General features: G+C 41.9%; 1 protein-coding gene across 7 annotated transcripts in view; it reads right to left on the bottom strand.

Moving 5' to 3' along the window:
* Nucleotides 1–637: 637 nt before the first annotated feature.
* Nucleotides 638–25483, bottom strand: part of sgk3 (serum/glucocorticoid regulated kinase family member 3) — a 155163-nt gene continuing 130317 nt past the window's right edge. For 6 of the 7 annotated variants that reach the window (XM_068031940.1, XM_068031938.1, XM_068031939.1 and 3 more), the window contains 5 exons: nt 22741–22827; nt 11273–11368; nt 7075–7230; nt 1887–1976; nt 646–1779 (listed from right to left, as the gene is read on the bottom strand). In XM_068031940.1, the coding sequence (XP_067888041.1) occupies nt 1609–1779; nt 1887–1976; nt 7075–7230; nt 11273–11368; nt 22741–22827 (600 nt within the window). In that variant the 3' untranslated portion in view covers nt 646–1608. Of the gene's footprint in view, nt 1780–1886; nt 1977–7074; nt 7231–11272; nt 11369–22740; nt 22828–25483 lie in introns of all 7 variants that reach the window. The other variant, XM_068031944.1, reaches the window with a different exon arrangement.

Here is a 25483-nt window from a genome sequence, read left to right as displayed (position 1 = left end):
ACCAGTCTGCCATATGTGCTTTGATTTACACAGAATAGATAAAAATCTAAGCAAAACAAGCAAATGACAGGTGTCCCAGTTGCCAAAAATCATCTGAATGTATGTTGTTAAGCGGTTCTCCTGGTTAACCTTCAGACATATTATAGACTACTGCCTCTTACAAGGGTCTTTGAATTAGAATTTTAGCTGGTCCAGAACAGACAGCAGATAAATAGAAGGGAGAATGCATATATTATGCATATTTTAAAATAAAAAATAAATTGCTGTTTATATTCCATGCCAACATACATTCTACAGTTGAGAGGGCAGACAGGGTGCTTTATCTGACATTAATTGATGTGGGAGGCTATTAGACGATAATTCACACACTACTATTCTTCCTAATCCCAAAAGAAGGACCTCTTGTTGCATCTGCGTGATAATTCTTCAAATAATCTGGCAAATAGAATACACCACATAGGACAAATGTTTGCACCTGTGATTCCCTACTAGTCCAAGACAGTATATAAGCAGATCAACATTTTGTACCATTAGAGTAAAGGGCAAAATTACTCGAGTTTTGAACCAATCCTTTCATTAGAGTTATCCTTGAATCCCTACTTACTTTTAAAACAGAACATTAAAGCAAACAAACAATATTTTGTCATAAAAAATTCAAGTTACGATTTAGAATATAGATATATATATATATATATTATTTGAACAGGTGCTATTTAGTTGTTTTACCGTTATCAATATATATCCATCTCCAGCACACCGCGTGGAGTTAAATACAATATAACACAATTATAAAAGTAACAATTTCATCTAATTCAACTACAGTTTGGTAATTAGTACATTTCCAGTACATCTCTGTGAAACAAAACAGGCATGATTAATAACTGGTGGCCAGTGCATGTTAAATAACTCGAAAAACATCTCAACATCTCTCACCTGAGTGGCCACAATTCTCTCTCCATTATTCAAGTAATGTCTACATCATAAATACAGTTTTATGTACAGTGACAATTCAATTGGATCTTTAGTAAAGAGGTGAAGTTATGATCAAAACTAATAGATGATCTTGACATGTTACATTAAAATAGACAGCAGTGAGGTGAAAGTGTGTAAAATATCATAAGCAATTTGTCATGTTATGAAATGTGATCTCATCACTTTTAGACCACAATACATAAATTAATTCTTAAAGAAACGTCAAACAACATACTTATCCAAACTTAATTATCCAATAAGCTGTGTTCACAATATTTACATGATACATAGTAGAGCACTTCAATAGAATTTCAACAATCAGAAAAAAATCTTACATCACAAGCAGACTATTCTTAAAAATGCATCACTTTGGAATCTTCAGACTTGGAAAGATTAAAGCAATTAACTATTTGAATCATTTGTAAGTTGCACAAGGAATGTACAATTTGTTTATATTATTTTAAGGACGTAAGCAGCATTTGTTCATTGCCCTTCACTCAATTGCTGCAAGCTTTATTTAAGGCTTGCAGATAGTTGCGGTATAAAATCAACAGCCTGCATGTAGATGGCTTGAAGCTGAACAGTGCTTTCATTTCCTACATAGTTTGTTTGGTATAGAAACAGTGAAAATGTCCTTTATAAGAATGAATCTTCAATAGGCGGGGCATAAGAAAAGCCAATAAATGCATCGTCAGCTTCTAAAACGCTAGCATTAACTACTGAACGGTCTGGAGATCGACAAATGGAGTGTGGAACCTGTTCTTCTGTGAATTCTGGATCGAAATTTTGTAGGTCTTCAGGTCCAGCCTGAAACACAGATACTACTGTCACATACCCACAATACAACATTACATATAGTTTACAGTATCCTGATATTTATGGTTTATTGAATTACAGAAAAAACAATTACATACCACGCTGGGATTAAATGGTGGAGGAATTTCCTTCCGGTCCAGATCTTCCCAGTTGATAACATCAAAAAAAGGATGGCTTTTGATTTCAGCCTGCAATAATGCAACCCCACAGAAAATCAATGTATAGCAGAAATACTTAAGAACATTTTTATAAAAGACACATTAGAACTAAACATACGGAATAATACAAATTTGGTTACTGACTCAACTGACCATCTTTAAGATGCAAATCCAGACAGTGAAGCTCCTACCTGGTGGAAACCAGGGCTGAGTGTTTACAAGTTATTTTACCATGGGAAGCATTATGGCTGAGTTTAATCATATTCACACCCGAATGTAGATGTTCAAAAGGTTTTAGGTCAGAATGCTGTGGGGTCAAACACCTCTTCAGCAACTGAGTACATAATCTAGGATGATACTTCAGTACAGTATAAAGGGCATGAAGCATTGTCAGAGATACTGTGCTGAAGCTTAACTCCCAAAAACAGGTGGATTGGGGTCATGTCAGAGGTTAAAATGCAAAAACTCAAACAGGAACCCAACCCGCTTTGAACCCATCCACTTCCAGTTTTAAAAGAGGTAGGACAAGGGGTGGTTAAACCAATCCAGTCGTGGGAAGGAGGTTGTCCATTTCAATATTATAAGAAGGCTGCCTGCCTTCATTTCAACAGTCATTCCATTTTAAAATTCATTTCATCCAGGTTTCCCAGGCCTTAGTGTGGGAAGGAAGAAGAGCTGAATTCATAAGGTAATGTGCCTTTACAGCATTTCTTGTCGGCCAGGAGGAGTCATAGCTTTTCCTCCTGGTCCAACAAGCTACCCAGTAAACCACCCCCTCCTCTGTCTGTCTGTTCCTATGCTCCATTGTCCACCATCGGATTCCTCCCTGCAGCCTCCCCCCCCACCCCCTCACCATGATCTTTCTCACTGTGTGCACCATCTACAAGATGCACTGCAGCAACTCACCAAGACTCCTTCGACAGCACCTTCCAAACCCGTGACCTCTACCACCTAGAAGGACAAGGGCAGCAGATGCATGGGAACACCACCACCTGCAAGTTCCCCTCCACACACCATCCTGACCTGGAATGATATCGCCGTTCCTTCACTGTCGCTGGGTCAAAATCCTGGAACTCCCTTCCCAACAGCACTGTTGGTGTACCTACACCCCAAGGACTGCAGTTCATGAAGGCAGCTCACCACCATCTTCTCAAGGGCAATTAGAGATGGGCAGTAAATATTGGCATAGCCAGAGATGCCCACATCCACCAAACAAATAAAAAAAACCTCCCTCTCTTAAGTTTCAGCCTTGTGAAGCAGGCTTCTCACCCAAGAGGCCTCCAGTTGTCAATCGGGCTGCCTGTAGGCAGGAACCCAAGAGAAAAAATTTAAAGCAGCCCTGCAGTTAGAAACACCAGGATAGTCGGGAAACAGAAATCGCCTCCCGCTAAAATCCTGATCGCTGTCTTTTAGAGGAGATATGAAACTAAGACTCTGTTTTGCTGGTTCAAATTGACACCAAAAATCCCATAGCAGATTAAAGAGCAGGGAGTTCTTCCAATATCCTGGCCAATATAATCTTTCAAATACCACTGCTAAAAAAAGGAACTTGTTACTATTTGTAGGACCTTATTTGGAGCTTAAGATCAACTATAGAGAAAAACTATTTCAGAACCACGTGGTCGAAGATTGTAATGTTCAAGACATTTGATTTTCACACCGGTATATCAAAGTTTTAGTTCTACAACACAAGTAGGTGAACAATTTAGCATAGGTATCTCAAGATTAGCACCAAAAAACAGGCTATAAACCACCTGTCAGAGAATTACTTGATCTACACGGTTGCCATATAAATATCCATGTTCGTGTGGTATAGTACTCTTTTTTTTTTTAAGTATATAAATAATGACCATCCAATAGCTAACCCATGTCTAATCCATATCAATCATAGAATCACAGAATTATTACAGTGCAGGATCTCACCATTCAGTCCATGTCTGCACCAGCTCTCCAAATGAGCAATGCACCTCATGCCATTCCCCCACCTTTTCCCCATAACCCTGCACATTCTTCCTTTTCATATAACAGTCCAATACCCTTCTGAATGCTTCTATTGAATCTGCCTCCACCACCTCTAAGGCAGTGCATTCCAAACCTTAACCTCTTGCTGTGTGAAAAAGTTTTTCCTCATGCCGCTTTTGCATCTTTTATCAATTACTTTAAATCTGTGCCTTCTCGTTCTCAATTCTTTCACGAGTTGGAATAGTTTCTCCCTATCTATTCTGTCCAAATCCCTCACGTTTTGAATACCTCTATCAAATCTCCTCTCAGCCTTCTCTTCTTCAAGGAAAACAGTCCCAACTTCTCCAATCAATCTTCATAACTGAAGTACCTCATCCCTGGAACCATTCTCGTTCAGCATTGTCCTCATCAACCTTCTCTGTTATCTCTTCAAAAAACTCCAGCAAATTAGTTAAACACAATTTTCCCTTAAATCCATGCTGGCTTTCTTTAATGAACCTGCATTTGTCCATGTGACTATTAATGTTATCCCAAATTATTATTTCTGGAACTTTTCCCACCACTGAAGTTAAGCTGACTGGCCTGTAGTTGCTGGGCTTATCTTTACATCCTTTTTGAACAAGGGTATAATATTTGCAATTCTACAGTCCTCTGGCACCAGCCCCGAGTCTAATGAAGACTGGAAAATTACAGCCAATGCCTCCGCAATTTCCACTGTCACTTCCTTGGACGCATCTCATCTGACCCTGGTGCTTTATCAACTTTAAGTATAGACAGCCTATCTAATACCTCATCATCAATTTTAAATCCTTCTACTGTAGTAATTACCTCCTGTTTCACCATGGCCTGGGTAGCATCTTCTTCCTTGATAAAGATAGATGTGAAGTATTCAATTTAATACCTCAGCTATTCCCTCTGCCTCCATGTGGAAATCCCCCCTTTTGGGCCCTAATTGGCCCTGTTCCACCTTTTAACTACTTCTATGCCAATAGAAGACTTTGGGATTCCCTTTTATTTTAGCTGCCAATCTCTTTTCATACTCTCTCTCTGCTTCTCTTTGTTTTTTCACCTCCCCTCTGAACCTTCTATATTCAGTCTGGCTTTTCATTGTGTTATCCACCAGTTATCTGTCATAAACACACTTTTTCTTCTTCATCTCTATCTCTTTTGTCATCCAGGGATCTCTGGATTTGTTTGCCCTACTTTTCCCCTTCCAGGGAATATACCTTTACTGTGCTCAAACGATCTCTCTTCTCCATTGTTCAGCTCCCGTTTATCCTGCCAGCCTTTGATTCCAATTTATTCCCAGATCCATTCTTACCCCATTGAAGTTGGCTTGTCCCCCAGTTAATTATTCTTACTCTAGACTATTCTTTGTCCTTTTCCATGGCCAACCTAAACCTTATGATGACAATGATCATTGTCTCCTAAATGTTCTCCTACTGATATCTGATCCACTTGGCCCACTTCATTCCCAAGAACTCAGTCCAGCAGTGCCTCCCCTCTCGTTGACTGGAAACATAATTCTGTAGAATATTTTCTTGAACACACTCTAGGAACTCTTGTTCCTCTCTGCCCTTTACACTACCACTGTCCCAGTCTGTATTTGGATAATTAAACTCTATAATTCTTACACCTCTCTGTAATTTCTTTGTAAATTTGTTCCTCTACATCCTTTCCATCATTAGTTGGTGCCTATAGACAACACCAAGCAATGTAATTGTACCGTTTTTGTTTCTTAGCTCTAGCCATATAGATTCTGTCCTTGATCCCTCTGGGATATCCTCTCTCTCCAGCACTGCAATGCTCTCCTTAATCAATAATGCCACTCCTCTGCCTTTTCTTCCTTCCCGATCTTTCCTGAACACCTTGTATCCAGGAATACTAAGTACCAGCATCAACAAGCTGCAACACTAATCTTTTTTATTCATGTTAATGTGTGCTTTTCAAGTAACTTACAAAAGGTAGTTATTTCCTTTTCCAAGTTTTACAATCCCACTAATTATGTTCAGCTTGCACTGCAGAATATCAGGTGACAATCAGTCTAACGTTAGTTTTATAACAGTCATCTGGAAGACAGCATATCTGACAGCACAGCATTCTCTCAGTTCTGCAATGATGTAGGCCTTGATTATGCGCCCAAGTCTCTAGAGTGGAACTTGAACCCATGACATTTTATGGCCATCATAAGGTCTTAGACTAAAGGGTACTTCTTCAAAGCAAAATGTCCCTTCGCCCTCTACATTTTTCATGAAGAATGATCAGAATTAGTTTATTTGAAAAATCAAGGTGAAGAGTCAAAGTCTATAACACAGCCCCAAAGGTGAGATGAGAAGAGAAATTAAATCAGAGATCGGTGGTTAGGTGCAAAGATTGAGTTTTAAAAGCCTGAAGATTATAAGAATGAAAGAAATATCAAGGGAGGTAAAGTGTTATAGAACATAACGATAGAATGTTGCAGGGTTTTTGGTCCAACAAGTCTGCACTAGTATATTTCTCCACATGACCAGAGTCTAATTACACTTTTCTGTTTGCTCTCTGTGTCCTTGAATATTAATGGTTAGACTATGTAAGGAATACATTCCAAAAAGGCTATTTAACTCATTGTGGAGTAATTCATTTTATTTTTCTTATAGTTTTTAAATTACCAGAAACAAACAGCAGTTACTATGAGCACAGCACAGAATAACATGGACAGAGAGTTAGAATTGGCTAGTCTTTCAGGAAAGGATAATCAGAACAGCCATGAAATTGAAATAGGTAGAGGAGGAACAGTGCAAAAGCAAGTAAAGACGGGGATGAAAATGCGAGTAGTACCACAGGATCTTTTACATCCACCTGAAATGGCAGATGAGGTATTGTCTTGATATCTTATCTGAAAGACAGCGCCTCTGATAGTGCAGCATTCCCTCAGTGCTGCATTGGCGTAGGCAAAGTTTTGGAGTGGGGGCTTGAACCCATGACATTCTGACTCGAGAGTTGAGAATGCCTACTTAGCCAAGACTGACACTTAGCAAAGCCATCTGAAAGGGGGATCTGGATGCATCCAGGAAAACTAAAGGCTGCTATGAGGCACAACATTTTATGAGCTGGTGAGGAGCCTTATGTATTACCCTAAATGCTAGTAAATGATGCATAATTTCAAAGTTTTACAAGAACTTCTTACAAAATCTTCTTTTGCTCCAAGTCTTCTCTGCCTCTCTTTTTCAAGCAGTCCTTCCAGGATAGAACAGGCTTCATTACTTGCTCCAGGCCTCAGCTGCAATGGCTTGTGAAGGATGTATTCGTACATCTCTGCAGTATCACGACTGTAGAAAGGAGGCTGCAAGAAGAAACATACTGGGTTTGGTGAATTGCTTATTTTGCTTTTGATCAAGTTGCTGTTATCCATTTATTTAAAAAAATTCTTCTCTTCAGATATTCATGCATTTTCTGGGCTCTGTACAGATTATCCCAGACATTAAGGCAGGAAGATGGTATCTTTACAGGAATACACTTCGTAGTCAGCCACAAGGTTAGGTTTAAGAGTGACTTGCAATATACTTTGTCTGCTGTGCAAAAATATAGCACCTCCATTACTTCTCATGCCCATATCTAGATTGGATCATGACATATGAGAAGTGATGTGCAAACTTCTCAACACGGGGAGAGGAACAAGGTAAGTATTTAATGACTAGTACTGCAAGAGGTGTGCTCTGCTGTTGTTGCATGGAGATGATGGAAAAGTGGTACGAGTCTGAATTTCTTTCTGAAGCCTCAACACCATGGTCTAATGCTGAGCAGAAAAGCACACTTGTGCTCATATCTCTAGTGAATCGTGTACTTTCATCTAAGTAAAAGCCCACTGAAGTGTTTTTTTCATACCCAAAGAAAAACTGTCCTTCACTTACCATCAAAGTGGTCTCTACTAAATTATCCTGCACTGCTTTAACAATCAGATATATCTGCAAAGAAAGACTAAATCTTATAAAAAGCATCACAGTTACCAAGATGCCTTCTGATCGACTTAGTAGTGTCAGGCAAGCCCCCCACCTACCAAGACTGAGGTACACATTATTTTGCCACATGAACATTAAAACTGCAAGCCCCCGACTGGAAAGACATTTGCATAGTGACAGATAGTGTTGGAACAATGAAGAACCAGTCCCTATCCCAATCCACAGAAGAGATTTAAATTGGAAAAAACAGAATTTGAACTCAGAACGCCGTGTGTTCCCAGTTGGAACAGAACCTCCAGTCCTGCCTGCCTCCATCGCTTTCCCACAGAACTGAATCTTGTGAAAACACATGAACTTCAAAAGAGAGAAAAGTCTACTATGTAAACAAGGTTTAAAAGGAACACTGGGCCACGACGAACAACAAGACTACCGACAAGCAAGTGAGCTCGAAGCACAATAAACAAGAGAGACTCTTCTGATATTGCCTCAAACCCCGCTCTACTATATTTTCCTCTTCTCTTTTCTGTCCCTATCTGCATGTGTATATCGTGTGTACATGCTAGCGTGGGCGCGTCGTATATCCGTAAGCGTGAACTGTATTAGAGTTTAAGTTTAAGCTTAAGGTTTAATAAATTTCAACATTCTCCTTGAAACCTGAGAAAACCTGGTGTGATGGTTTCTTTGCCTTATAATTGGAAAGTTGCGAACAAGGATTCACAAAAGGCGGGGGGGGGGGGGGGGGGGGGGGGGGGAAGGGGTGGGAGCTCAAAACACAGTGCGTTTAAAAATAAAACCCTGTTACAATAAGACCAGGTAAAGACAGCAAAAGAGCCCCAGACACATTTCTCACCTGGTCGTAACAGAAATTTGGGGGCACGTCCGGGATTTTACCTGCAGACAAACAAGTGACATTTGAAGTGGGAAGCCAAATTGTTCCCAATCAAGAAGAGCATAGTTTTAATACAGGTTTTCTTGTGGTTGTGTGTGAATGAATACTAACATGTCTGCAACTGAAGCTAGTAGCTCTCCAAGCCGGGGTGAAGTAACTTGGGATAAGTTAAAAGCACTGTCTATGGAGGAGCTGAGAAAAATGGCTGAGCAGTGTGGGATCACTGTATGTGGCAAGGCTAGGAAGTCTGAACTCCTAAGGCTAGCAGCCAACAATTTTTCCCTTGAATGTGAAGAAGCAGAAGCGGGGTTAGAAGCAGACACAGGGAGGGTACTGCTAGCAAAGTTACAATTGGGAAGAGGAAGAGAGAGAGAGAGAGAAAGAGAAAGAGAGAGAAAAAGAGAGAGAGAGAAAAAGAGAAAGAGAGAGAGAAAGAGAGAAAAAGAGAAAGAGAGAGAGAATATTCCGGAAGGTATGCGAAGAGAGTGTTATGGCGGCTTGCGTTAACTAGGGAGCGACAGAGTAACCCTAGTGAAAGCATGGCCAATACGGAGAAGCACAATTCAGGGCTGGGTACAAGATTGCTAAAACTTGCTCAATTAATTCCAAAAGATGTGGAAGCATTTTTCATGTCTTTTGAGAAACTGGCAAAGCAGCTAAAATGGCCACCTGAGACCTGGTCTCTTTTACTGCAAAGCAAACTAACCGGAAAAGCCCATGAGGTTTATTCCTTGTTGCTAGATGAGAGTTGATCAAATTATGAACTGACCAAAACTGCTATCCTTGGGGAATATGAATTAGTACCTGAAGCCTATCGCCAAAAGTTTAGAACCCTCAAAAAGCAAGCCAATCAAACTTATTTGGAGTTTGAAAGAAGTAAGCAGCTGGCTTTTGACCAATGGCTGAGAGTTTTAAAAAGACAGCTCAGCTATGAGACTCTCAGAGAAGTAATCTTGTTAGAGGAATTTAAAAACTCTCTCTCATTCTCAATAAAGACCCATGTAGCAGCAACGGGTTCAGGGAGCCCGGCAAGTGGCCAATCTGGCCGATGAATTTGCTGTAATTTATAAGTCGGTTTCCCAGGGGAGAATCTTTCCTAATCACCCCCACAACTCTAAAAAGGACAAAGAGTGGGAAGGTAATATCCACCCAGGCAGTCCTGGAAGCAGGAGACACAAGGGGCCCGTCCTCCAGCCAAAAAGGAAGGTGCTGTGAGCAAGAGTGAGAACGGGAGATCTGTGTGCTTCCATTGTAATAAGGCAGGGCATTTAAAAGCTGACTGCTGGAAACTAAAGGGAAACCTGTAGGGTTCATCAGGGCACACCCACTCAGTGAAGACGAGGGCCTGATGGAAAACACTGAACAAGCTGTGGCTTTAATAGCACTAAGAGTGCAATCCAGGAACTTACTACGCCCAGTGCAGGAAAGGCTAATAGGATTCCTGAAGGTTATCATGGTTTTGTGTCTAAAGGGAAAGTAACCCCATACCCCTTGAGTGGGGCAAGCAAGCCCATAGTGATTCTCAGGAATACAGGAGCGACTAGATCCCTTTTACTGGGAAAAGGCCTGATCTTTCCCCCAGAGAGTGCAGTGAACACCAAAACGGCGGTGAATGGTATTGGAGGGCAGTGTATGCCTGTACCGGTATACCGGGTGCAGTAGTTTCCAAGCACAGCCTGGAACAGATGGCCAAGATTCAGTAGCTATTCATTGTGGAAAAAAATATTAATTACATGTTGAGATGCTCACATAGGATGAGTAAATAAAGCATGACCATTAAAAAAAATTACTTACCTACATCATTCCAATTATCAGTCAAGGTGAAGGGATAAAAAGATACCAAAAAATGGAAGCAAATCACAAAATCAAAATAAGCCATTGACTGACTGACTGGAGAATTGCAAACTTCTCAATGGTTAGGATTTGTCTCTCAGGAACAAAAATGTTAACCCAACATTTGTTTTTGTGTGAAATGATAGTCTGGCAATTACAGATTACAGACCCCAGAATAAGAGTAAAGACACAATTATAACATTCTTTATTTGTTCTCGGAATGTTGGCGATGCTGGCAAGATCACATTCATTTGGCATCTCGAGTTGCCTCGAGAAAATGGCGGGGAGCCTTTTGATTTGAGTAATTGTACACCTTCGTGGTTTGCTTGGCCAGTTCAAAGAGCATTAAGAGTTAATCATGTAATGTGAACTAGTGTCACGTGCAGCTAGATGAGGTAGGGACAGCAGATTCCCTTCCAAGAAGTAATGAACCAATTGGGTTTTTATGACAAACTGCAGCTTTATGACAAATTTTTCTACAACTAGCCAGTTTCACAACTTGCCATGATGGGATTTAAATTCTGAACCTCTGGACTGCTAGTACAGTAGCAGTACACGATTGTACCCAAGAGGCTGTGTACTGTGTAGTCTGAGAACAACTAAAGCAAAAATGTGGTTACAAAATTAAAACTGATTGAAGTGTAGCATATTTAATTCAAAAGTACAATAGATGTTCACTGAAATATGCAAACTAGATTACGTACCAGGCCATACAGCATTTCAAACAGAACAGAGCCGAGACACCACCAGTCAACTGTGTTATCATAAGGTTGCTTTTTGAGTACTTCCGGTGCAAGGTACTGAAATACAGATAAATAAATATTTACTAGACAGCAGTAGCCACTCATTAAAATACATCCTTATTTTGGGTTTGGTTGCATTCGTCAGTTGTCCTTATTCTCTGCAGCAAGCCTTAATTTTTCTTTGGAATGGGTTGAGATCATGCCCACATCCTGTTCCATCTTTCTGGGGCATGATAAAGATACACAAGATACTGATTAGAAAGGGTATGCATGTTAAATTGGCCACTACTTCCAAGATCCAGAAGTAAACAATATATAACATCTGAAAGAAGCATCTTGATTAAATTCTCAGTTAATTTCTGGATCCATTCAAATATTCGATTTTTTTTTATTCGTTCGTGGGATTTGGGCGTTGCTGACTCGGACAGTATTTACTGCCCATCCCTAATTGCCCTTGAGAAGATGGTGGTGAGCTGCCTTCTTGAATCACTGCAGTCCATGTGCTGTAGGTACACCAACAGTGCTGTTAGGGAGTTCCAGGATTTTGGCCCAGTGGCAGTGAAGGAACGGTGACATAGTTCCATGTCAGGATGGTGTGTGGCTTGGAGGAGAACTTGCAGGTGGTGGTGTTCCCATGCATCTGCTGCCCTTGCCCTTCTAGTTGCTAGAGGTTGTGGGTTTGGAAGGTGCTGTCTAAGGAGCCTTGGTGCGTTGCTGCAGTGCATCTTGTAGATGGTACACACTGCTGCCACTGTGCATCGGTGGTGGAGGGAGTGAATGTTTGTGGATGGGGTGCCAATCAAGCAGGTTGCTTTGTCCTGGATGGTGTCAAGAATGTTGTTGGAGCTGCACCCATCCAGGCAAGTGGAGAGTATTCCATCACACTCCTGACTTGTGCCTTGTAGATGGTAGACAGGCTTTGGGGAGTCAGGAGGGAAGTTACTCGGTGCAGGATTCCTAGCCTCTGACCTGCTCTTGTAGCCATGGTATTTATATGGCTACTCCAGTTCAGTTTCTGGTAACGGTAACCCCCAGGATGTGGATATTGGGGGATTCAGAGATCGTAATGCCAAGGGGAGATGATTCTCTCTTGTTGGAGATGGTCATTGCCTGGCGCTTGTGTGGCACAAATGTTACCTGCCACTTATCAGCCCAAGCCTGGATATTGTCCAGGTTTTGCTGCATTTCTACACGGACTGCTTCAGTATCTGAGGAGTTGCGAATGGTGCGGAACATTGTGCAATCATCAGCAAACATCCCCACTTCTGACCTTATGACTGAATGAAGATTATAGATGAAGCAGCTGAAGATGGTTGGGCATAGGACACTACCCTGAGGAACTCCTGCAGTGATGTCCTGGAGCTGAGATGATTGCCCTTCAACAACCACAACCATCTTCCTTTACATTAGGTATGATTCCAACCAACAGAGAGTTTTCCCCCCGATTCCCATTGACCCCTGTTTTGCTAGGGCTCCTTGATGCCATACTCGGTCAAATGCTGCCTTGATGTCAAGGTAGTTTCTCACCTCACCTCTGGAGTTCAGCTCTTTTGTCCATGTTTGAACCAAGGCTATAATGAGGTCTGGAGCTGAGTGGCCCTGGTGGAACCCAAATTGAGCGTCACTGAGCAGGTCATTGCTGAGGAAGTGCCGCTTAGATAGCACTGTCGACGACACCTTCCATCACTTTACTGTGATATAACGAGAGTTTAACCAGATTGCAGTAGTTCTTAACCATTTATAGAGGGAACCTCAGATCAAAACATTGTATTCATGGGGTCAAAGTCTTATCAACAAAAAGAGGTCAATGCTAATTTTTCTCCTTAACTAAATGATTTCCACAAATTTGAATGTCAAAACTTGCATGTTTTAAAAGGCATGCATTCCTGCAATTTTGTGAGCAGGGTCTTAACTACATGAGAAACAGGCATTTATCCATTTTTTTATTAAGGAAAATATAAAGTTCCCAAGCTGTGCCTTAAAAATTGCATTCCGTTGCTACATTAGATCTTCACTTCTGCTATCCATCTTGCTGCAACTGACAGGCTGGGATGGTTCAGACTAAAAATTTTATATGGCCAACATCATTCAGCACACCCATTCCCAAAACAATGCAGATGTGCCCATAAACCTTTGCTCATTCTCACTCCGACATGTGTTATTCTGGCCAAGAAATTTAGCCCGAGATCACAGTGAGAGGAGTGATGACCCGAGAACACAGCGGGGACAAAAGGAACATGGCGACCTGAGAACTTAGTGGAGATAAACCACAAAGGGACTTAAGAACACAAGTAGTTACGTGGGGTGAGCATACTGTTAAACTTTTAATTTATCAGCTATAAACTAAGACTAGACAAATAGGTATAAAAACTAAAGCCAATATGATAATTTATCATTTAATTACAATCAGCGCTCAATTAATCAATCAGATCTGGGAGATAAAGTTTAAATTAAATAACAAGGGACAGTAATACTAAAGGGTTCTGAATTTTACAGTAAATTAAAATCTGAAGTATATAATGAGTTAAGTAAAACATTTAAGTTAACCTCCCTATCAAATAAAGTGACTTCAGCACAAGGGAAGCACTAATTGGTGAGTAGCTGATGAGTCTTTATGTCTCAAATTTATTTCCATTAGGTCAGTTAATAGTCTAATAAATAGAGACATGGCAGGAGCTCCTGGTCCCATGGAGGGCACATCCTGCTCCAAGTGGGAAATCTAGTATGCTTCTCAGGTCTTGGACAACCATGTGCAGGAAGTGTCATCAGCTGGAGCAGCTCGAGCTCCAGGTTTCAGAGCATCATCTGCAGCTGGAGTCACTGTGGTACATCTGCAAGGTTCAGAGTTTTGTGGTTAGCACGTTTCTGGATATGCTCACCCTGCAGCTTGAGAGATGTCAGGCAGAGAGGGAATGGGTGTCTGCCAGATAGTCAAGGAGGACCAGGTAGGTAGTGCAGGAGTCCCCTGAATGCATCTCGCTCTCCAACCAGTATCTGGTGAGAGTGATGGTTCCTCTGGGGAGTGCAACGATAGCATCACAGCTGGCTCAGCTGTACAGGGGGGCATGAGGAAGATTGGGGAAGCAATAGTAATAGGGGATTCTTTAATTAGGGGAACAGACAGGTGTGAATCCAGGATACTATGTTGCCTCCCTGGTGCCGGGGTCAAGGATGTCACTGAGCAGCTGCTCTGAGGGCAGGACGAACAGCCAGCAGTCATGGTACATATCGGTACCAACGACTTAGGTAGAAAGAGGGATGAGGTCCTGCAGGCAGATTTTAGGGAGTCAGGAAGGAGACTAGAAAGCAGGACCTCAAAGGTAGCAATCTCCAGATTACTCCTGGTGCCATGTGCTAGAGAGTTCTAGAAATAGGGGGAAGGACCAATGCATGCATGGCTGGAGAGATTGTGCAGGAGAAAGGGCTTTAGATTTTTTGGGATATTGGGACCGGTTCTGGGGAGGGGGGACCTGTACAGTCTGGACTGAGCTGGGACCAACGCCTTTGTGGGGCTGTTGGCTAGTGCCATTGAGGAGGGTTTAGACAAACCTGGCAGGGGAACCAGGCTGTTACATTAGAAAGGAAAAACAAGGTGCGCAAAGGACTGGGAGAGACAGCATTAGAGCAAGAAATAGTAAGGTATTAGGTGGGGCGAGGGGAGGGGTTGAGTAAAAGGAAATGTAATAAGGTCCAAATTAGGTTTACAGTGCACATAAGAAAATGTATGAAGCATGGCAAATAAGGTTGTGAGCTGGAGGCACAGATAAACACATGGAAATATGATATTGTGATAATAACGGACACTTGGCTCAATAAAGAGGACTGGATGAAAGGTGTTCAGGAAAGATAGGGAAGAAAGGGGGAGGGGTGGCAGTATTGATTAAGGAGAATATGACTGTGCTGGAGAGAGAGGATGATTGAGAGGGATCAAGGACAGAATCTATTTGCTTAGAGCTAAGAAACAAGAGAGGTATGACTACATTACTGGGTGTATTCTATAGACCACCAACCAGTGGGAAAGGTATAGAGGAGCAAATTTGCAAGGAAATTAACGAAAGGTGCAAAAACTATATACAGAGTCGTTATAATGCAGGACTTTCATTATCTTAATTAGACTAGGATGGTAATAGTATAAAGGGCGGAGAGGGAGAAGAGTTTTTTTAAATGTGTTCAGGAGAATTTTCTTGATCAGTATGTTTGTGACCCAACAAGGAAGGATGCATTGCTAGATCTGGTTCTGGAGAATGAGGTGGGTCAAGTGAATCAAGTGGCAGTCGGTGAACATTTGGGAGACAGTGATCATATCATCAGTTATAGGTTAATTATGGAAAAGGACAAGGAGCGATCCAGAGTAAAAATAACTAATTGGGTCAGATAGCGAGTAAGATGAATCAAAAAAAGGGTGCGTATGACAGATGTCAGGTTGATAATACTACTGAGAACCAGGCTGAATATTTTAAGTTCAGAGGGGAAGTGAATAAGAGAAGCAGAGAGTACGAGAAGAGACTGGCAGCTAACATAAAAGGGAACCCAAAAGTCATATAGGCATATAAATAGTAAAGGGGTAGTAAAATGAGGCGGGGCGGGGGGGGGGGGGGGGTTGCTGATAAGGAACTAAAAAGGGGATTTACGCATGGAGTTAGGGGGCATGACTGAGGCATCTGTTTTTACCAAGGAAGATGCTGCTATCAGAATCAGTGAAAGAATTACTGGTTGAGACTCTGAATGAGCTAAAATTTGATAAAACAGGAGGTATTAGAAAGATTGGCTGTTGATAAATGGCCAGGACCGGATGAGATGCATCCGAGGATACTGAGGAAAGTAAGGGTGGAAATTGGGGAAGCACAGGCAATAATCTTCCAATCCTCCTTAGATACAGGGGTGTTGCCAGAGGACTGGAGAATTGCAAATGTTGCACCTTTGTTCACAAAAGACTTAAGTACAAGTCTAGAAACTACAGACCAGTCAATTTAACTTCTGTAGTGGAAAAGCTTTTAGAAATGATAATCCAGGACAAAATAGTCACTTGGACAAGCGTGAATTAAGGAAAGCCAGCAGGGATTTAACTAACTTGATTGAGTCTTTTGATGAGGTAACAGAGAGGGTTCATGTGGTGTATTTGGACTTCTAAAAGGCATTTGATGGAAATTGTGGGCTCACAAGTACCCAGGTCCCGAGGGGCTTCATCCTAGGGTCTTAAAAGAGGTTGCTAATGAGGTAGTAGATGAATTGCTGTTAATTTTTCAAAATTTGCTAGATTCTGGAAAGGTTCCATCAGACTGGAAAGTAGCAAATATAATCCCTCTAGTTAGGAAGGGGGTGGGGGGGGGGGGGGGGGGGTGCGCAGAAAACAGGTAACTATAGGCCAGTTAGCTTGACGTCTGTCGTGGGGAAGGTATTAGAATCGATCATTAAGGAGGCTATAGCTGGGCACTTAGAAAAACTCAAGGTAATCGGGAATAGTCAGCATGGTTTTGTGAAAGGGAAATCATGTTTAACCAATCTATTGGAGTTCTTTGAAGGAGTAACATACGCTGTGGATAAAGGGGAACCTGTTGACGTACTGTACTTGGATTTCCAGAAGGCATATGACAAGGTGCCACATAAAAGGTTATTGCGCAAAGAAGGAGCTCATGGTATAGGGGGTAACATATTAGCATGGATAGAAGATTGGCTGGCTGGCAGAAAACAGAGAGTATGCATAAATGGGTCCTTTTCTGATTTGCAGGATGTGATGAGTGGAGTTCTGCAGGGGTCTGTGCTGAGGCCTCAACTTTTTTACAATTTATATCAATGACTTAGATGAGGGTGTGATGGCATGGTAGCTAAATTTTCAGATGACACAAAGATAGGTAGGAAAGCATGTTGTGAAGAGAACAAAGGGAGGTTGCAGACAGATATAGATAGGTTGAGTGAGTAGGCAAAAATTTGGCAGGTGGAGTATAACATGGGAAAATGTGAAGTTCTCACTTTGGCAGGAAGAATAAAAAAGCAGTGTATTACTTAAACGGAGAACGACTGCAGAATTCCGAGGTGCAGAGGGATCTAGGTGTTCTAGTGCAGGAGTCACAAAAAGTTAGTATGCAGGTACAGCAAGTAATAAAGAAGGCTAATGGAATGCTATCCTTTATTACGAGAGGAATTGAAAATAAAAGTAAGGATGTTATGCTTCAGTTATACAGGGCACTGGTGAGACCACATCTCAAATACTGTGTGCAGTTTTGGTCTCCTTATTTAAGGAAGGATGTAAATGAGTTGGAGGCAGTTCAGAGGTTTACTAGATTGATACTTGGACGGAGCGAGTTGTCTTATGAGGAAATGTTGGACAGACTGGGCTTGTTTTCACTGGAGTTTAGAAGAGTGAGGGGAAACTTGACTGAAGTATATAAGATCCTGAACGGTCTTGACAAGGTGAATGTGGAAAGGATGTTTCCTCTTGTGGGTGAGTCCAGAACTAGGGGACACTGTTTTAAAATTAGGGGTTACCCTTTTAGGAACAGAGAAGAGGAGAAATTTTTCTCTCAAAGTTGTGCGACTTTGGAACTCTTTGCCTCAGAAGGAGGTGGAGGAGAGGTCATTGAATATTTTTAAGGCGGTGGTAGATTGATTCCCTTGCCTAACAAGAATCGAAGGTTATCGGGGTAGATGGGAGTGTGGAATTCGAGACACAAACACATCAGCTATGATCTTATTGAATGGCGGAGCAGGCTAGAGCAGCCGAATGGCCTACTTCTGCTCCTAATTCTATGTTTCTATTTGATAAAGTGCCACATTACAAGCTTGTCAGCAAAGTAAAAGCACATGGAATAAAAAGAACAGTGGCAGCATGGATACAAAGTTGGTTGAATGACAGGAACCAGATAGAGTAATGGTGAATGGTTGTTTTTCGGACTGGAGGAAGGTATACTTTGGGGTTTCCCAGGGTCAGTACTAGGAGCATCGCTTTTGTTGATATTTATTAATGATCTAGACTTGGGTGTGCAGGGCACAATTTCAAAATGTGCAGATGAGACAAAACTTGGAAATATTGTGAACTATAAGGAGGAGAGTAATAGGCTTCAAGAGGACATAGACAGGCTGGGGGAATGGGCAGACATATGGCAGATGAAATTTAACATAGTGAAGTGTGAAGTGATACATTTTGGCAGGAAAAAATAGGAGAGGCAATATAAAATAAAGGATACCATTCTAAAAAGGGATCCTGGAGCAGAGGGACTGGAGGGTGTGTGTGCACAAATCACCGAAGGCGGTAGGGCAGGTTGAGATAGAGGGTAAAAAGGTATAGGGGAACCTGGGCTTTATAAAGAGAGGCATAGAGTAGAAGCAAGGAAGTTATGATGAACCTTTAGAGAGGGTGCAGAGGAGATTTACCAGGATGCTGCCTGGACTGGAGGGCATGTCCTACGAAGAAAGATTGAGGGAGCTGGGGCTTTTCTCATTGGAGCGAAAAAGGATGAGAGGTGACTTGATAGAGGGGTACAAGATGATGAGAGGCATAGATAGAGTGGATAGCCAGAGACTTTTTCCCAGGGTAGAAAGGGCTATCACCAGGGGGCATAATTTTAAGGTGATTGGAGGAAGGTTTCGGGGAGATGTCAGAGGTGGTCCTTTACACAGAGAGTGGTGGATGCATGGAATGCGCTGCCAGCGGTAGTAGTAGAAGCAGATACATTAGGGGCATTTAAGCGACTCTTGGATAGGTACATGGATCATAGTAGAATGAAGGGTAGGTAGTTAGTTTGATCTTAGAGTAGGTTAAAGGTTCGGCACAACATCGTGGGCCGAAGGGCCTGTACTGTGCTGTACTGTTCTATGTTCTATATAAAACACTGGTTCAGCCTCAACTGGAGTATTCTGGACACCATGCTTTAGGAAGGGTGTGAAGACTTTAGAGAGGGTACAGAAAGGATTTACAAGAATTGTTCCAGGGATGACTAACTTCAGTTATGTGGACAGATTTGAGAAGCTGGGGCTGTTCTCCTCAGAGAAGAGAAGGTTGAGAAGAGATTTGATAGAGGTATTCAAAATCATGTTGTATCTGGACAACGTAGATCAGGAGAAACCGTTCCCATGGTGGAAGGGTCGACAAACAGAGGACACCGATTTAAGGTGAATGGCAAAAAGGACCAAAGGTGACGCGAGGAAAAACTTTTTACACAGCGAGTGGTTAGGATTTGGAACACACTGCTTGCGTGTGTGGTGGAGGCAGATTCAATCATGCTATTCAAAAGTGAATTGGAAAAGCACCTGAAGAGGAAAAAAGTTGCACGGCTACAGGGAAAGGGCAGGGGAGTGGGACTAGGCAAGTTGCTCTTGCAGAGACATGAAGGGCCGAATGGCCTCCTTTGTGCTGTAACCACTCTATGTTTCAATGATTCTATAAAACTATCCAATCAATAGATCTCAAACTTTTTTTCAGCTGATTGGCACCACAAAACCTCACACTCTCCGTGTTCCAGTTAAGGTCTGGTAATTCTGCAACGCAATGTTTCACTCACTGCCTTGACTTTATTTCTTGTTCTCTCCTTCATTTCTTCTACCTCTTTTCTTCCCTCACGTTTCAGGGGCATAGGCATCAAATTTTAAATTTTACAAACTTCTTCCAAATGCTAACCTCCCTCCTTTGCCACTCGTGTCCACTGGTGCATACATTTCTGGGGGGTGGGGCAGTGAAGAAGTCTTTAATTTTCCCAGTGAAATGATGCATTCTGGTTCACTTGAAAAGAGTTATTTCACAACTGATAGATTTTTGATCTAAAAAAACTACAAGAAAAGTAACGACATCTGGATTTATCCATATTCAACAGACCAGCTCAGTACTTTCCGTAGAGCCTAGTGTGAGTCAGTCTGCTAGCTTTACAAAGGCATTCTCTCCCCTTAACCTCCTATCCCAGTTTACAGAGGCAATCTCTATTCAAATTACAGAAACATTATACCTCATTGATGTGCTACTTATCTGCTAGCTCTGTAGCAGCTCCTACTCAAGTGTTTTGCCTCATTTCAGGATCGAGACTGGACTTTGTTGCAGGTGGGATTTCCTGATTGATCACAGCACAGAGTGAAATCCCAGGACAATGTCTGGTATTAGCAGCAGCCAGGGCCAGCAGCATGTATGCCAACCCAGAAAATTAGCAAAAGCCAAGCAACAATTACAGAAACGCTGGCAATTCATAAACAGCCCTGAATAAAGGCCTATAAGATATAGTTACACTCTATGATGGGTCCACTTTAGATGAAGAAAGTCATCTTGTTCTTCAGAATGAAAGACTGCAAAGATAATAATTAGTAGCTGAGGATGATGTGCAAGAGCCACCACTGAAGATTCAAAAGGACATTGTTCTTAAAAAAAAAAGTGAAACTAAAAGTAGAGAGAATTCACCAGACCCAGAGTATGTATTCCAGAATAAAAAGGGAGATTAAAGGAAAAAATAGCTGAGACATTAACCAATTTCCAAAAACTCTTTGGAAACAGTAATTGTGCTAAATAACTGGACAGTGGTACTTGTCACACCCTTCTGCAAGAAAGGGCAAAAGCCAGGAAATTATAGGCCAGATAGATTTAACTTAGTTGCGGGCAAACTTCTAGATTACATAATAAGGGATGACAATTATTGAATAATTAGAAAGGCAAGAACTGACCAGGAACAATCATGGATTTGTAATAGCAGGTAGTGGTTGGCCAAGTTAACTGAATAATTTTAGGAAACCACAGAGAGATTGAGAGAATTCAATCAATCTACATATGGACTTTCAGAATGAATTTGACTAGGCACTGCATGAAAGGCTGGCTACAAAAATTAATGCACATAGAAATAGGGTGCCTAGGGGAGAGACAGGAAAGATGTTGGACAAATGGATGTGTTTTTAGATTGTCAGAATGGATTGGGACCTTAATTTGGCCATACGCCAAAGGAGAATGAGTTCAAATCAGGGGCGTGGCAAACTGAGGAAATGTGAAATTGCAAGATAACGTGAACAGATCAGAGTTGGTCGGTACAGTTCAATGCAGAGAAAAGTGAACTTTGGAAAAAGGAACAGTGAAAGGAACTGTACCCTAAATGGTGGGGCTCTGAGCAGAGTGAAGGAACAAAGAGCTCAACGGGTGCTGAAACTTAGATTTTAAAGGTGGGAATGCCAATTGGGTTTCCATGTTTTGGTTACATAAAGCACTGAGTATATAAGCAAGGAAGCGATGTTGAATTTGTGCAAGATGTTGATTAGATCACAGATAGAGTGTGCATGCACTTCTGGTCACTCCATTATTTGAAGGATATTGGATGCTAGGAAAGGATACAGCAAAGATTCACTAAATCGATCCTAGGAATGTGACTTTATAGTTAAGAAAAGCTCTAAAAACTGATACTAAAGGAGGAATTTAACAAAATTATGAAGGGTTTGCGAATGCAAATAGTGAAAGTATTGTTTCCATTGGTTGATAAATTGGGTTAACAAGGAGCATAGATTCAGGATTAACTATTTGAAAGGGTTGTCAAGTGGCAGAGCAGAAAGCAACCTCAGGAAATTAAAAAATGCATGCGACTATTAGATTCTCCTTCAGCTTTTCCTAAACATAACCTCACATTCCTTGTAAACCTTGCTCACTTTTTCACTCCCTCGCTTAGGTTTTTCTTTTCCCTTACTTATGATATGTAGGGTAGGTGGTAATGTTGCTGAACTAGTAATCCAGAGGCCCATGCTCATGCCCTGGTGGGAGGGGTTCAAATCCTACCAGGGCAGCAGGTGGAATTTTAATTCATTTAATTAATAAATTCAATCAATAAAAAATATGGAATTGAAAGCTAGTCTCAGTAATGGTGCCATGGAACTATCAATTGTCGTAAAAACCCATCTGGTCTTTTAGGGAAGGAAATCTGCCATCTTTACCTGGTCTGACCTACATGTGACTCCATACCCACAGCAATGTCGCTAACTCTTAACTGCCCTCTGAAATGACCTAGCAAGCCACTCAGTTGTCAAGGGCAATTAGGGATGGGCAACAAATGCTGGCCTTGCTAGCGACACTCACATCTCATGAAAGAATTTTAAAAAATACTGTCTCTCCTCTTACTTTTCTCCTGGGTTCTGGTTGCGCCAGATCCAACATCAATTTGAATATTTGATTAGTTGGAAAGTATATTGCTACTAGGTTCGGTGCTACTGTCCTTTCTTTTCCTGCTTTACTGTCCTGTGTTCCCATGACAGCAACCAGAATTTGCTAACTGAGCCTAATTGACTGCGGATGAATGACAGTGAATAGAGCATCCTACCATTCTGTCCCTTAGCCAGGGCCATGACCATCATTCTTTATAACTAATATATTTCACCTAGATTGCAAAATAATGTTTATCATGTAGCAAATCAGTACGTATGGTGAAACAGTGCTAAAGTTACTTGTGAAACAGTATAAAAATTTCTTTAAAAATTGATACCTCTGGTGTTCCACAGAAAGTAGACGTGGTGTCAGTGCAAGCAATTCCTTCTTTACAAAGGCCAAAGTCTGTTAAAGCTATGTGTCCCTGTAATGCAAAGTAAACAGCAGCTGATAAATCAAATAACTAAAACAAAAAACATTTAAACAATGTAAAATTGAAACAGAGAATGCTGGACATACACAGAAAGTCAATCATCATCTGTAAAGAGAAAAGTCAGGGTAACATTTGGGCATAAGGACCTTCCCTAGTTCTGAGAAAGGCTCTTTACATTCACTTTCCTTTTTTCTTTACAGGTACTGAATAACCTGCTCAGAGTTTACACTACTTTCTATTTTTTTCATGTTTATAGCGTTTACATATTTTTTCATTTTTTAAAATGTAAACAATCAAATAATTGAAATGCAATTTCAATGATCTTGTAACCACTCCAGCAATACCAATGATCATTTATTTTCAAAAGTTGAATAGCAGTTTCAGAAGTTGCTGCTTCAGCTAAAGTAGAGCAAGTACAGAGGAAAAGCATTTTAATGATTATGATGGGAAGCATTCAGAACATGGAGCCACTAATGGCCCTGTTATTCTTATAGCTCAATTATTGTAAAAGCATCTGTGACCATTTGTACAAACCACAAACAGGTATACATGATGGCTGCAAAATTCAGTTGCTTAGTGCCGTTTTGGATCCAAGATGGCACCCACACCACGCATGAACATTTCTGGTGTGGGCCGTGCCAGATGTCTTCTTGGTAGGTAGTTAACACAGGCGTTGAGAGCGTCGCTGGAATTATGCAGAGTTGGCAGATAGTGATGCCGATCATCATATGACACTGATTTGACTCTAGCAGTGCCACTTTCGACCCGAATGCTGCAGTTAACATCCTCTCAACATGCATAGCTGAACATGCATAGTTGAACATGTGCTCAGCAGCAGGAAAGACACCATCAGCGTGATTTAAAGGGATCAAATGCTTTCAGGTTCGTTGCTGATTGATTTCTCCTGGCTGTTGCCGAGTTAGAAGTATCTGGAGGTTTGTACTGCCACTTAAAGCTGTTGAAGATGACAGGGAGTGGGGGGGTCCATGGTGAAGGCGTTGGTTCTTACTTCAAGGGTTCTGCTCAGATTACTTGTTCCCAAGGCATGGGTTCTGTAGTTTCTAACCCCTTTGGCCTGTCACCTGACAGGGAGAAGGAGTACAGGCAACACAGAGGAGGACAAACTGCTCAAAGAGGGAAGAGCAGGAGGGGAAGAAAGGCTTCCAGCAAGAGGACATATCCACCCGGAGTCTCAGGCAGCAATTCTTTTATCCCAGCCTCAGCAAGGAACACTATGTGCAACATCTCCGTTTTACTGAAGAGGTACTTAGTGAAATCTGCCACCTCTTGTAAGCAGTTCTGCAGCCACAAAGCAGGGTGAGGGGGGCACTGCCAGTAGTCATTAACTTCTTTGTGTTGGGCTCCTACCAGGCTGGAGCAGGCGACACCTCCAACATCTCGCAGTTCCCTGTCCACTATTGTATAAAGGAGGTCACTAATGCTCTGAATGCAAAGAGAGGGGAGCACGTTGCATTCACTCTTTCCAGAGAGAAGCAGGTGGAGCAACTACATGCCTTCGCCAGGATAATGGGCTTCTCCATGGTTCAAGATGCACTGACTGCACATACATCACTTTGCGACCACTGCATGTAAATTCCGAGATGTAGCGCAATTGCAAAGAGTTCCATTGCCTCAATGTCCAGATGGTGTGCGGCCACATTCAGCACATCATCCAGGTCAATGCCCAGTATCTTGGCAGCAGTCACAGTGCCTTCATTCTGCATCAGTCTTCTGTACCTTCGACATTTGAGGCTCAAGAAACCAGAGGGTGGCTAATGGCTGCCAATGGCTATGTGCTTTCCACTTGTCTCAAAACTCTGTGGGCAGCCCATGCACACATGGGCAGCATGCATATAACGAGAGCCTTGCTGGCACATGAAATGTCATCGAGAAGACCATTGGGTGCTTAAGCAATGTTTCCACTATCTGGACAGCTCTGGAGAAACTCCAGAGCACATGTCACGACTCATCGTGGTCTACTGCATCCTTCACAACCTTAGCATCAAGAGGGCACAGCCCTTGCCTCCAGGTATATGGCAAACAGCTGATGAGGAGGAGGCAACCAACACTGACCAGGCTGTCTATGATCAGCTCATCAGACTCCGGTACCAGTGAATTCACCTCAATTCTCCATTCACCAACAGTCGCACACCTTACTATCCCTCTGTGTTGATCATCACAAGCTCCACTTGATCACAACACTAAAATAAAAGACACCATGACACAAATATGATACACTTTATTAAAACATCCAATATTCCATACAAACGTCAACTAATCATCCTTGTGCATTCCCTTCGTTCCTGTCTTCTGTGTGCCTTTGCCTGTTCTGGTGCTCTGGTGCATTGCTACCCTAGTGGCTGCAGCATGGCTGGTGGGAGGGTTGTTGATTTTCAGCGGGGAAGACTGAAGATGGCCTCGAAGGATGACCTATGCATCTCGGTATTGGTTGGCTGGCTGACGGGCAACAGCAACTGGTGGAGTGGCAGTGGCGGAAAGATGAATGCTGTCATATTGAGAGAGGATAGCAGGTTCGTGAGCACATGCCACTGCCACTCCTCCAGGGAGATGCCTCAGCTTTCTTAGCAATCTGTTGGAGGACAGATTGCTGGACTCCTGCTAGTCCCTTTGAACACTGTTATCCGCA

Source organism: Heterodontus francisci, chromosome 5, assembly GCF_036365525.1.
Source record: "Heterodontus francisci isolate sHetFra1 chromosome 5, sHetFra1.hap1, whole genome shotgun sequence".
Classification (NCBI taxonomy): Eukaryota; Metazoa; Chordata; class Chondrichthyes; order Heterodontiformes; family Heterodontidae; genus Heterodontus; species Heterodontus francisci.
This window is presented reverse-complemented; position numbering and strand designations above follow the sequence as displayed.